The sequence below is a fragment of the Oryzias melastigma genome, linkage group LG22 (assembly GCF_002922805.2).
Source record: "Oryzias melastigma strain HK-1 linkage group LG22, ASM292280v2, whole genome shotgun sequence".
NCBI classification, from domain to species: Eukaryota; Metazoa; Chordata; class Actinopteri; order Beloniformes; family Adrianichthyidae; genus Oryzias; species Oryzias melastigma.
In genome coordinates this window covers 26,662,523-26,677,534 of record NC_050533.1, presented here as the reverse complement: position 1 = coordinate 26,677,534, position 15,012 = coordinate 26,662,523, and the positions used below count along the sequence as shown (strand labels likewise).

General features: G+C 38.4%; 1 protein-coding gene across 2 annotated transcripts in view; it reads right to left on the bottom strand.

Annotated features, from left to right (window-relative positions):
* Positions 1-8,639: 8,639 nt before the first annotated feature.
* LOC112146988 (protein jagged-2) overlaps positions 8,640-15,012 on the bottom strand; it is a 79,530-nt gene continuing 73,157 nt past the window's right edge. For both annotated transcript variants that reach the window (XM_024273100.2, XM_024273108.2), the window contains 2 exons: positions 12,927-13,074; positions 8,640-11,493 (listed from right to left, as the gene is read on the bottom strand). In XM_024273100.2, coding sequence (XP_024128868.1) covers positions 10,988-11,493; positions 12,927-13,074 — 654 coding nt within the window. In that variant the 3' untranslated portion in view covers positions 8,640-10,987. The remainder of the gene's footprint in view (positions 11,494-12,926; positions 13,075-15,012) is intronic.

Sequence of the window (15,012 nt, the reverse complement as noted above, 5' to 3'; positions counted from 1 at the left end):
AGACAGGCTTAGATGGAGGAAACTGATTCGCTGTGGCGACCCCTGAAGGGAAAAGACGAAAGGAAAAGAAGAAGATCCATGACCGGGTCCGGCTTTTATGTATTCCAACAAATGTGCAGACCTCGTTTTACCTGCAAATAAGCTTAACAACAGCTAGTACAAACACTATCAGCTTATTCAGTCTGACATACATCTGTAAATAGAGAAAGTGCATTTATCTTTAACTTAAATGGCAAACTTTGCAACAAGGACATTTTTCAATTCAAATAATGAATGATATAACAAAGTACAAAAGAAATACTTTAATCTCAAAGTGCAAAAATTATTGTTTTGTTTGAAACTGATGGTTGCTCATTGAAATTAACTTTTTTTAAAAATTAGGCAACCCTAGTTTAAACTAATGGTTTAAACTTAGATTTTATGATGACATTTCCCCCTTTAACGTCAAAGTGGATGCTAACAACCAAACGCTAACTTCAGTTGTGTCACCACTGAGGTGTAATGCAGGGGTGTCCAAATCCAGGCAGGCCTCGGGGCCCGGCCTCCAGCTGTTTTTCCAGAAATTCTGTCTTATCTGTTGTTGATCACCTGTATCAGGTATGTTTAGCCAATAAAGACCATCAAATGCAGGTTGGTTGAAAAACATGTTGAGGTCAGGATTTGGACAGCCCTGGTGTAATGAATAAATGAAGCAAAATAAAATGACACAACTTCTGTAAAACCGTTTTTCTCTTAATATAATAATAAACATGAATCCACCATGTCTGCAACTTTCTTATCAGTATGTGAAACAATGGAGAGGCTTCTGCTACATGAGAACACCTGTCTCTATAAATCTGGATGTGGAGGAGGACTCCCGGATTCGTCTGTAAACAGCAGCTTTGTTTATGTGTGAAGTGGAAGGTTCTGCTTCGGTTTCCTCACTGGCACTTTTCTGCCCAAAGAAACTTTCTAAATATGCTCAATTGCTTTTTTTTGGTTAGCTTTTGGCTACTAACTTAGTAGGTTTAAGTCATGGGCCTAAGGCGGATGTGGAGAACAGAATCCAGGGGTTTTTCAAAGTAAAACCTTGTTCAGGATAAGAAAATAAACAAAACAGAAATAATCTGTTATCATGTATTTATTTGTTTTTTGTTCTGTACCAAGTGAGCCACAGACCGGGCATTGGAGACCGCTGTCTTAAAGGACACAGCAGCCCTAAAGATGTGCTCTTAAGATATGCTTAAGAGCTGCAACCCATGACTGTATACAGAGGACTGAATTCTTTAGCAGAAAGCACATTCTCCTAAACTCTGATGCCAAACGAATCCATTGGTTAGTTGAAACTTTAATATTTTTAATTGGTCAACCAAGTTACTTTAAAATGAATTTAAAGCAAACTCGGTTTTTAAATGTCATTTTTAAAATATTGCATTTTAAACTGCAAAATGTGTTCTAAAAATGAAAGGTCAAATTGCATATTGCATTAAAAAATTGCAATAAGCAATGCTGTTTGAATCATGAAAATCCATGACAGTTTAGAATGAAACTGATTTTGTTTTTATATAATGTTTTATTACTTACTAATTGTACATTTTAATATTGAATTGTAAATTGCAAAATGTATTTTTCATATTCCAATTCTGAATTGCATATTGAATTGTAAATTAAAAAATGTATTTAAATGCATTTAAAATTGCATGATAAATTTACAAACTAAATTGCCAACTGATTCCATAGCGGAAGTTCTTTAATGTAATGTGAAATTCTCAATTGACACATTCACACACTCACTTTCTCTGCACAGCTAGCGGTGATCAGCACATTTTTTCAATTTTTGCAAAAGTTCAGATGTTGTTTGTTTTCATGGGAGAAACACCGACATGCTGCCGACATCTAGGATGATGTCATGAAATGGGCGGCACCCACAAGGAGCAAAAACTGGTGCCTCAAAGATCGAGTTGTCTTTCTTTCTGGTATTAAAAGAGTTCACAAAAATAACTAAAATTTCATAATTACAGCCAACAAATGTTTTTTTTTTATATTATTCAGTTATTTGTTTAATTTAAATATACACACTTTTCAACTAGTGAACTAAAATTATTTATGTAGTGGCAACTATTTCACATTTTAATTTATAAAGTGAATGGAGACCCCTGCTGACCGGTTTGTTCATGGGTATTTAGTTATCCCCCCACTTATTAGATCTCATTCCATCTTTATAGTTTCTGAGTGTTTATTGAAAAGGCCAACAGTCTTTTTTTTTCTCAGTCAGTTTTCAAAAACCCTCACATTTAGAGATCTGAAAAATAAAATCAGAAATGAAGGAGACATAGGGTAGAGTAAAAATTGACAATTAGGAAGAAGGAGTAGTAAGGTTTGCAGAAGTTGTGATGAATTGAGTAGAACACTGTGATAAAACTTCAGAAAATAAATTATTTTGATTAGATCTAACTAATCTGACATATATGGACATATATAAAATAATCAAAGATTAAACTGCGTTTCTGACAATTTCTTCATTCAAATTTTGTTGGATCAGGAGCAGATGAAAATGCACGGTAGGTCTGTGATGCAGCAACTGCTATGGAAGCTCCAAAGGCTGCCTTCTCTGATACAAATCTAAACCCTTCACTGTCAAACAAGGGGATGCTGGGAAATCAACCAATGACTGTATATAGAGAACTGAACTGAGTGTCTCCACCCTCCTGCTGTTCCAAACAGAAAGTATCTACTGGCTCAATAAGCCAAATTCTAATAGATTTCTCTAGATAAATATACAGTTGTTACCCAGTCATTCTATTGGTCAGAATGATCACTCTGATATCTTTTCTTAACATGTTCTTCCTTGTCCTTACTTTTTTTCATGATATTTTTTCTTTATCATAGGTTATTCAAGTTATAAACTGACCAATGAGATACCTCAGTAAAAGCATGTGGTTCCTGCTGGCCCCGGCTCCAGCGTTTGATTAACAGCCATGATTCTTCCGAGCTGCTTTCAGTGGAAGGGGGGGTGGGTGGTGGGTGGGTGGTACTTCCAACAAACTTACTCATGATTGGTGACAGTAGCTAAGAAACCAGTATTTTACAACCCAAAGGTGAATTCCTCATAAGCTCCTGCTGTGCTGCAGAAAATATGTTTTAAAAAAGGACTCAGGCTTTTGATGTGTGCTAAAACTGCATAATCATAAAAAAAATGCATAGCAGAATGGTTGGAGGGAGACTGTCTGCAGAAAGATTCTACTGTCTTTATTCTATTCTGTTTTATTGAGTAAGGTTTTATATTGACACTGCACTTAGTGAAGCATTTGCAATATGAACATTGGATGAAAATGTTCTGGGGAAGATTAGTTTTTTTTATTAAGAATAAATTAATGTTTGTACAGTTTTTATTAAGCTAGTTAAGCATTGTGTAGGATCCTTTCCATCTATTTTACTAACCATCTCATTACCTTTTACCACTGTGGGGTGAAGGAGGGGAGGGGGTACATTCTGTCTGTTTACCTGTCTGCTGAAGGGCCACATAAAAACAAACAACCACCCACACTCAAAACCTAGAGACAATTTAGTTACCAACAATCCTATGAAGCACATTTTTTGGGAAAGCTTGAGTAGCTGCAGAAAAAACGTGCATGAAGAGAATGTGCCAACTATTTGTACTTTCCTTCAGTCCTATGTTAGAAAGTAGAGTTGATGTGGAACCCATTGTTTGGTATGCCTAGGGTTGTTTGGTAGTAGTGGGATGAAGTGACAGCGTTGAATGCTGTGTGGGCTAGCTGCTAACTGGAAGAGCTTGGGTTGGGAAGTCTGAAAAGTCCTAATGACAGACTGGTGGTGAGACGAGACACAGAGCCGTAACCATTAATCATAGGGTAATTAGTGACCAGGTTCCCATGGCTTGGGCCTGTTTGATAGTAAAACAAAAGCTCCCTCGACCGTGCAAGTAATATTTACAGAAGCATTAGGCAGATTAAGATCGGGGGAGACGGGGTAAGTAGATGTGGCAGGTGATCTAAGGTTAAAGCAAGAGTTGGTGTGTATTTTTGTGACATAAGGAGAGCAGTGATGTGACTGGGAGGAGGAGGGGAGCAGGCTAATGAAGGAGTGCAGGAACAGCTGGCTGCCTGGCCTCAGAGTGAGGAGGAGGGCCAAAGCGCCTCACCTCTTTAAACTACAACACAGCAACACACCCCCAGTGAGGGGTTTGATGAGAGATAGTCAAAACCAATCATTTTCTGGCTTTTTTAAAGAGAGGGATGTTTTACTCATATAACAGCAAAATAGGGGTGGTTTCTGACAGTAGAAAGAGCTTAAAAGAGTTCCAGAAGAAGAACAAGAAGGATAAAAATGAATTAGCCTTTTCCAAAAGTGTGATGATAACTACAAAATATTTTTTTAGAAATTATTTTTAAGCATGTCATGGACTCAGGAATATCATTACCAAGGGTGTAACGAGTAATCGATGAATGATTTTATATTCCTACGATCCAACCAGATCAAGCTGTGTGAGGCAAGTTGCTAATCGAATCAACCAATACCGTTATAAAAATATTTTTATCAATATTGGAAAATGCCAGTTGGATTAAAACACAGTAGGTTTATTTCACTCGAATGTAAACATGACCAATTGTCATTACACCAGACAACGCATGTGATGCAGCAGAAAGTGATCAACCATCATTCCAGTCTTTGAACTGATCAAAGTCATGTGACCATACAGAATGTTCTAATAATGATTATTCTGATAAACAACAGGGGACTGAACTCTATCAAACTAACATGTGAATGGATTTGACATTCATTCTTGTTTGTTTGTACACATATTTAATTTATTATCTTGAAGAAATACAAGAATCTGAAAACTTCACCTGAACTGTTCAGTAGCAGATATTTATCTCTGAGTCTCACTGCTGGAAGTTTGGGATGAAAATGTTCTGGATCTGTTTTAGATCAGGGAATAAAATCCAGTCATATCATTCAAAACGGACCAACATCGACAATGAACTGGATCAGCAACCATAAATTATGATATGAATCAGATTGTTGCACCTCAGTCATTGCCTCATGGGGGATGTTTACATTAAAAGTGAGGTCATCTGAACCCACAAGACAGCGCGCAGAACAGATTTTTTTAATCTTCACTGGTGTCCGTGGTAGACATAAAATCCTGTCCATCTTTGTCATGGGAGGGATGACACACCAGTAAAAGCGTGGGGTCATCTGGATACCACAAGGGTTAGAAGGCAAGTGGTGAACCGTTTATTGTCCTCACCCACAGCAGCAGGTTGAGTTCCAGTTTCGGATAGACTCCAGTGCTGATGATAATCTTGCCCAGGAGATGGTGAGCACTCCACATTCCTGTAGACCCGTTTTTAGTTTAAATGCCAACAGTAGTTCACTTATCCATACAGTGTCTGCACTTCCTGAACCCATAGAGGGTCTGTGTCCAGTAATTACTGTGAACTTCTGTCCTTCTATATTGAGGACTCTCTGAACCCTCCTGCCATCTTGGGGTTTTTAAGCAAAAAGGAGGTTAGGTTTCAAGAATAGTTTTTTATGCGTTTCTAAATGTTTAAATGCAACTACCATTCCTCTTCCCCCGCTTTGCCTTCACCTGAACCCTGAGATCACAAGGTTCCCATTGAACTCCATGATTTATCAGAGGGATTCTGCAAAAGTCAGACTGAAAAACAGTAGACTTTATTTATATATAAAAAAATGCTTTGAACCGCTCAAATTGCTTGAGGATTAAAAACAGGACATAAGCAGAAACATTATTACCAGGTTAAGATGGTAGTCATCGAAGAGGCTTAAGGCTTGGCTCTACTGTGAGAAAGCAGTACATGGAGAATCCACTTGGCCCTTAGGCTCTCCAGGAGGCTGTAAGCTTTGGTCCTAAACATCGGAGCGACTGGAAGTCCAGTACCAGAGGACCTGAGCATCCATGAGGGCTCACACTTTAAAAGCAGATCACTGAGGTAAGAAGGCTGAAGACCATTACACATTTACACTCACAAGCCATTTAATTAGTCCCACCTGTCCACCTGCTCCTTAACGCTAATTTCTGATCAGCCAATACGTGGTGGAAATTCAATGTATTTTGGCATGTAGACATGGTCAAGATGATCTGCTGCAGTTCAAACCGAGTATCAGAATGAGTAAGAATGGTGATTGAAGTGACTTTGAACTAGGGTTGATGTCAGACTGGCTGGTCTACTGGGATTTTCACCCGCAACCATACAGTATGTCACAAAAGTGAGTACACCCCTCACATCTCAGCAAACATTTAGTTATATCTTTTCTTGGGACAACACTGCATAAATGACTGTTTGACACAATGAACAGTAGTCAGTCTAAAGTTAGTATAGCAGTGTAAATTTATTGTCCCCTCAAAATAAATAAAAATACAGCCAATAATAGCTAAACCCTTGGCAACAAAAGTGAGTACACCCCTTAGTTAAAGTGTACAAATTGAGCATAAATGATCATTTTCCTTCCCCTTTGTCATGTGAACCATTAGTGTTACACTGTCTCAGGTCTCATCAGTTAGCAGGTGAGTTAAAACTCTGTAAAAAAGCTCTTCCACTCTCTTAACCTGGTCACTGAAAGTTCAACATGCCACCTCATGGCGTCAGCTCTCAGAAGACCTGAAAAAACACATTTTATCTTTACATAAAGATGACCTAGGGTGTAAGAAAATAGCCAACACTCTGAAAAAGTGCTGCAGCACAGTGACCACGATCATCCAGCGCTTTAAGAGAACAGGTTCTTCTCAGAACAGGCCTCGCCATGGTCGACCAAAGAAGCTGAGTGCAGGTTCTCAGTGTCACATTCAAAGACTGGCCTTGGAAAACAAACGGATGAGTGCGTCCAGCATTGCTGCAGAGATCGAAGGGATGGGAGGTCAGCCTGTCAGTGCTCAGACCGTACACCGCACACTGCATCAAATTGCTCTGCATGGTCGTCGTCCTAGAAGGAAGCCTCTTCTAAAGATGATGCACAAGAAAGCTTGGGAACAATCTGCTACAGACAAACTAAGGGCCAGGATTACTGGAACCACGTCCTGTGGTCCGATGAGACCACGATCAACAGATTTGGTTCAGATGGTGTCAAGCATGTGAGGCAGCAACCAGGTGAGGAGGACAACGACAAGTGCGTCTTGTCTACCGTCAAACATGGTGATGGAAGTGTCATGATCTGGGACAGCATGAGTGCTGCTGGCATTGGGGAGCTACAGTTCATTAAGGGAAACATGAATTCTAACATGTACTGTGACATTCTGAAGCAGATCATGATCCCCTCCCTCTGGAAACTGGGCCTCAGAGCAGTGATAATGACCCCAAACACACCTCCAACATGACCACCGGCCTGCTAAAGTGGCTGAGGATAAAGGTGATGGACTGGCCAAGCATGTCCCCAGACCTAAACCCCACAGAACACCTCTGGGACATCCTGGAGAGGAAGGTGGAGGAGCACAAGGTGTGAAATGTCCACCATCTCCGTTGTGTTGTGATGGAGGAGTGGAAGAGGATTCCACTGGTAACATGTGGACGTCTGGTGAACTCTATGGCCAGGAGACTTCAAGCCGTGCTGGAAAATGATGATGGCCACACAAAATATCGACATTTCACATTTTTACTTAGGGGTGTACTCACTTTTGTTGCCAAGGGTTTAGCTATTATTGGCTGTATTTTTATTTATTTTGAGGGGACAGTAAATTTACACTGCTATACTAACTTTAGACTGACTACTGTTCATTGTGTCAAAGAGTCATTTATGCAGTGTTGTCCCAAGAAAAGATATAACTAAATGTTTGCTGAGATGTGAGGGGTGGACTCACTTTTGTGACATACTGTATTTAGAGTTTACAGAGAATGGTCAGAAAAAGAGAAAATATCCAGAGAGCATCAGTTCTGTTGAGGTCAGAGGTCAGAGGAGACTGACCAGACTGGTTCCAGCTGATACAAAGAAAACAGTAACTCAAAGATCCACTGGTTACAACTGAGGTCTGCAGAAGAACATCTCTGAACAAACAACAACCTTGATGCAGATGGACTACAGCAGCAGAAGATCACTGCTGTCAGCTACAAGAATCTGAGGCTACAATTCACACAGACTCACCAAAACTGGACAATAGAAGATAGAAAATCGTTGTCTGGTCTGATGAGTCTATTTCTGCTACATTCAGATGGTATACAGTCAGAATTTGGAGTCAACAACATGAAAACATGGATTTATCCCGCCTTGATTCAATGGTTCAGGCTGGTGGTGGTGGTGTCATGGTATTTTCTTTGCACATTTTGAGTCATGTTTTTAAGGGAACTACAGTCACCAATCATGAAGCTGTCAATCAAATGTTTGAGATGATTGGTTATTTTATAAGTTGTTTCAGTATCAGTGTGAACCTGGCGTAATGTCAGGTTGAGTTCGGTTTCTGGAGACAATTCTTTGTTTTTCCTATTTCAGTGGTGATTTCATCATTAAACTGAATTTTGAATTTGTTCCATTGTCAGACTGATTTTTTTTCTTTGCATCTGTGTTTCCACCGGTTGAGACAATCTGTGCTGTTTTATACAAAGCAGATGGCATTCATTTTAGTTGTCAACTTTTTAAAAGAAGGAAATGATGATATGGCAACTTAGATTAAAAAATGACAGAAATCAGGTATAAAACACTTTAATAAATAATAGTAGCATTTAAAGAAAAAAGAAAACTAGAAAACCAAAAATGTCACCAAATTTTGTAAAAGATAAAGCAGGGCTACCACAATATAAAATTTAAAGATCGAGGCAAATGTACGTTCTCCTTGCTTGTTAAAAAAGAATATATAAAAAAAAAACACATTCATACTCAAATAAAAAAAACATCTTTGCAATTATTTTTCTCTTTCTGCAGTGGTTGAAATCTCTAACGTTTGTTTCTGCCTTAAAAACCGCATCAAACACAACAGAAGTTGTTCCCTTCATTAAACCAGAAAAACAAAAAAAAAAAAAACACAAGCATTGTTACAAATGAAAAAGTGGAAAAAAAGACACATTTCTGAAAGCACAGACTCATTCACACCCCCTCCATCTGATCTGTCTGTGATGAGCACCTGCTGGCTTTTGGACTGTCTGTCAAATATAAAAGCTTTAAATAAACCGGAGCGGAGTAAGTTCAAGCAGCTGTGCTTCAGATTGTTTGGACCCTGTCAATCGTGAATTTGTACTGAAAAAAGCTCAAATCAGGGCACTTTCAAAAAACAACTCACACCAGAGAACAACTTTGAAAATGTCATAGGTTGCTTGATATCACGACTTGAACTCATCTAAATTCAATTGAAATGTTGCATTTTTTTAAATAAATTGTCTATTTGAAAAAAAAATAATTAAAAGATCTTTCTGAAAGAAAAAAAAGAATAATGAAAAATGAAATATGACATTCATTACAGGCACTGCACCTTTAATTTGCGATTGATGCTCTTTAAGTTGCAGAAGTATGCATCAATCTGCACTTTTGTTTAATATCATGTTTTTGTGAAGCAGGGATGATTTAAAAGATACAATGTTTCATTTTTTCTTTGCATAATTTCTACTGCTAAATACTTTTAGCATAAGCCACATAGAATTGTGTCAATAAATTGGTGAGGTGTATGACCAGGCGGAGCTTACAGAGATCTGTTGCTTTGGAAGAGATACTAAACAAAGCCACCCTTTGGAATAGGAAGTGAAGTGGGTTTAAGATGCCTCTGAAAAACAGTGTGTGATTGGAACATCACCAAGAAACAAAGCTAAACAGGCCAAGAAGCATCTGCTAACTCAGCAGAAAACTGCATGTTTTCTACATCCAGATTTTTCAATTTTTTACAGACAACTGAGTCTGAACAGCTTTAAAAACAGTGTCTGCACACAGAAATGCTCAGCTGAAAAAAGGAAGAAAAAGACTTCTGATTTATAAAGAATGGGAGTCCTTTAAGTTCCAAAATCATTTTCCAGTAGTTTTAACAACAAAAACTCAGCACATTAAACTTGTAATAATGAAGACGACCTTTCCAGTGACTCACAGCTGTCCACACACAGCTCCAATGTGGTTTCTTACCAGGACAAAATATATATACTATACATATAAATTATATCCTGTCAGTTACTACAACTCCAAAGTATTTTCACTTAAATTATTATTTATGATCGAGTTTAGCTGAAGGTAAAAATATGAAGGAAAAAAGCTGCATAAAGTCTGTCATGGTCTCAAAAAAACTAATAAACGGAATGACATAAAAACTTATCTTACACTTTAGAAAACTATAATACAAAGCCTCACTTAACTTACTAGACTCAAATATACACAAACATTTCTAGATATTTACATATGTACATAATGATAAGAAGTTGTATTGCTTTGTAAAACGTTTGTTGGTATGATTTTTCCCTTTTAACGTAGAAAGATCAAGAGACTAAACGAAAACTAAAATAAGGAGAGAAGGCACTTTTTGTACCAAAACAAAATCAAAACACAATATGGGGTTTTGTAGAAGCAGAATAATTAGAGCGTGAGTATAAGAACTTTAAAACACAAAGTGGAAAAGAAAAAAAAAGGAAGCAAAGATGGTCAAGTAAGCCATCGCATACTGGACTCTGATGATTTAAAAAATGTACAATTTCTTTTTAGTGGGATAGAAAAAACAACTGTATGAAAGTGTAGAAAAGGCCCACTGGTTTGGGTTAAGGCAGACGACAGAAATGACAAAAACATGGATCTCCCCAAAACCTTTGAAGCAACATAAATTTTTGATCCTCGCATTGTCAGACTACAAAACCTACGAATCTAAAGCTGTGACTTTTACTTTCATGCCTACTTTCTCTTTTCTCTCTTTTTTTCGTAAAATGATCCGCTGTGCCTGAACAATCTAACAAAGGACAGCCAAACAAAATAGAAAATGAAAGCATGCCATTCTCCCTGGAGGTGCTTCGAAGAGTAGCCAGTCAGTTTGTTGTAGAGCTTGAGTGGAAGATCCATCTTGACTGTTGGTTCACACATACTGGTCTTTAACGTCCTCGCTGAGCCTGGCAGCATTCAAGTTTTTACAGCGGTTGTCTTTGGGGCTGTAAGCCATCTGTTGCAGCAGATTCCCTGGACCACTGTGTGACGTGCAGATCATCCCTCTCTTTATCAGCACCACCGTGTTCTGTGACTCCTTTACGAAGCACTTCTGTTGTGAAAGCTTGTTCTCCACACCCAGCACCACTCTCTCTTCACCCTCCTGGCTCTCCCCACTGTGCTCCTCTTCCCTCTCCCCCTCCACCTCATCACACGTCCTGTCAGAGGGGCTCATCAGCTTCTTGCATTCGTAATAGAAGTCCAGGTCACGGTTTTCTTTGGGGGCGTTGCTCTGGTCCAGCTGGTTGTTGACCTGGATCTCCTCAGACCTCGGCCTCTCACGCTCTTTCTTTCTCCTTTGGATCCACCAAACACATATGACAATGCAGAAGATCCAGAGAAGACTGAAGACAACACACAGCACGGGAACCAGGTAACCTGAAGGCAGAGATTCATTACATTTTACAAAAACTACCATTAATACATAATGGACTCCTTTCAGCCATAAACCATCATTCCAGCCCAGTGTGTGGAAACACTTTGAACTGATCAAAGTCATGTGACCATACAGTGTTTTAGAGTGTTCTAATAATGATTATTCTGTTGTGGAAAAACAACTTTTCAAACTAAAATGTGAATCTATTTGACATTCATTCTTGTTTACTTGTTTGTTTGTTACATATTTAATTTATTATCTTGAAGAAATACGAGGAATCTTGTTTGTGAATTGGATCGAATCAGATTGTTCAAAAGTAAACCAACGTTGACTATAAATCATAATGTCAACAACAAATTATTAGACATGTGGTACTGAAACTGGTACAGTTTGGTACCGGTGCCACCTCTTCAACTTTTACCGGGGCGATACGTTTCAGTCTCATCTGTGCCGGCGTGGCGGCAGCACAGACACGGCGTGAGCTACTCTGTTTCGATGTGGCTTAAAAAGACGGGCCGCCTCTCTCTCAGCCTCACTTCTATTCCTGCTGCAGTGGGGGGTGTACTTGCATGGCACGCGCCCTCATATTCCTCCGCTGAAAAATGACAGCAAGCGCATGCAGATGGCAGAGCTCATGTGGTGCTGTGGTCTCAACAGGTGTATGTTAGCGGTACACAGGTGGAGCATATGACTAGAATGTTGTTATTCAAAGATCAATGCATGAAATTTCAATAAAAATGAGGGAAAAATCAATACAGCTACCAGCAGTATACAAAAAAGATGATCTTGGAATATTAACATATTGAATCTCGATAATAATAAATGATCAGATATCATTTATTGATCATATTAATTTAGTGTTGCAAAGGACATAATATTCATAGAATGTGTTTGTTGATTTTCTTGTACGTAGTTTGTTATTTGTCTTCTGCCTCCTTGTTTTTACCCAGAAAAGTGTCAATAAGGATTCCATAACACTGGATCAATAAGCAATATATTCATCCATCTTCTTGCCCGCTTCGTCCTTTTCGGGGTCCCGGGGTGCTGGAGCCTAACCCGACTACTGAAGGGTGAAGGCGGGGTACACCCTGGACAGGTCTCCAGTCTGTCTCAGGGCCTCAATCACACACATCCACTCTCACATTCACACCTAGGGACAATTCAGAGTCACCAATTAACCTATGAAGCATGTTTCTGGACGGTGGGAGGAAGCCGGAGTCCCCGGTGAAAACCCACGCATGCACGGGGAGAACATGCAAACTCCACACAGAAAGGTTCCAGTTGATGTTTTTCAGATCCCCAGTATGGATGAGAGGAATAGTATTGATAACATCTTAATGATGCCATCCTCACAAATGATATGAATCCAATTGTTGTCACAGCACATTTCAAATTACTCTTCTAAAAGCATAGTTGATGGAGATGGCTCACTTACCCACAGAAGGGCACTCCACCCTCATCTCAACATTGACCTCCATTACTGCAGAAAAGATGCTGCTGTTCTGATGTTTGGACAGAGCTCCAGTGAGGGCATTGACTGCCTTCTCCACCTGTTTGCAGTCACTTTCTGTGCGCTCAAAAGACTAGAGAGATGCAAAAAAAAAAGACAGGAAAGAACTTTAGGAAAAACTGAGATTTCAGACCCAAATCTGTTGTCTGATGTCTGCACCACAAATGAGCCCTGCATAGCTGTGGAAACAGAATAAAGGATTCTGGTTCTTTTAGTTTGTGCAGGAGTCTAAGCTTTATCCATGTTTTTATCCACTATACTGGTACAATCCAGACCAGACAAAGCTACTGGTGGAAGTAAATGTTCCCCTATTCTCAGTCATGTTCAACAGTTTACTGCAGGATTCTTGTTCAAATGTTTAACCTTTAAATTTTTTGAGACATCAGTAAAACCAAAGCTAAAGACACTTTCACTTAATTATTTTGTCATTTAAAAAATGTGAACATTTCTTCTGTTTTCTTTGTTGTATCTAAGATTTACCCAAGCATTCTAGTTTAATTTTTGTTTTGTTTCCAACTATGTACTTAGAATTCATAAATGTCCAGTAGGAGGCAGTAGAGGTCTTGTTCCGAACGTTGACAGCAGCACCAGGTCAAAGTAAAGAGTTGTTAACAGTCCTTTGTGTTAGAGTTGACCCTGGGATCTTTATACAAAACAGACAAATGTCAGAAGTCCAGAGCTACATAAGCTTTAAAAGTAATTATAGGTCATTTTCAGAAGAACAATGTCTTAAGAATAATTCAACAGAATTTGAACTATTGGTTTTAATAGAGTTGGAAACTTAACCTATCTTTAAACATATATTGATGAAACAAAAATACGCTAATGATAAAAATTATAAAATAATAAATGATACAGTTATTAAAACATGAAAACAATATATTTTTAAACAAGCTAAAAAATAGTAACTTTTTTCAACGCTTGCTTTTCTCATTTATCTAAATTTAAATGAAACGATAATAAAAACCTAAAACAAAATACACTTGATACACACAGTGTACTCCTATAGTCCCTGCTTAGTTTCAGGTTGAGTCATGTGTCAACCATTATGAACCCCAGTGGTTTTGAAGTGAATTTCTTCACTCTGGCAGTTGTAATTTCTGAGATGTTTACTTTTATTTTTCATTACATATTTACTGAATTATTTTCTTTACACAAAAATGTTTAAAGTCCCACTCCGATCATGATCTATTGTAAAACTGTGGTCTTTTAATTTTGATAATGCTGTTTTTAGTCAAATCAAATATAAATATATATAAATAAAAAACAAACTTGTTTTCTAAGACATAGTTTCTGCAAAGTGGCAGGAGTTCATTAGAAATTCACCTCTGAGTTGTGGACAGGACCATTACCAATGAGTAAGTCTTCCCCATTCCCCATAATCCCTTTGTTTACACTTTGTCCCGCTAGCTTACAGCCCCTGACACCAACCTAACATTAGCGCTGCAACAGAAATGACGAGCAATATCTGAGCTATCCAGCTGTTCTGATCCAGATTCCAGCTCAGACGAGGAAAACAAAGACGTTCACGGATCTATTTGTCTGCAGGTGGATTCATCAGAATGGAGCAGAGCAGAGCAGGGAGACTTTAACCTGACAATTGTTGTACTACGTCACTGCTTCAAGCTTTTTTCCAACATTTTTTTGTCTGCTCAGATACTCAGAAATGTAATTTTAATCTTAATTATTTTATACATGTCCTTTATTATAAAATCCTTTATTGTAAATTTTTAAAAAATATAACATGCTAAAAATACCCAAAACACTATTTTCTTTGGAGTGGGTCTTTAAAAAGTTTAAGGCTTTTAAAAACGGATAAACTGTTTGAACATATGAAGTAAGGGCTCACTTCTTTCTACACCTCAGCATTGGTGAGAGGATGCTTTGGTTTCAGACCAAAATCACAGAATTGCAGAAGAAATACTTTCTATCACAAACTGAGACTACAAACTGCTCATGATAAATGTAACCCAACCACAGAAGTCTGTGAGGGGAATCTATTTTTCCTAAC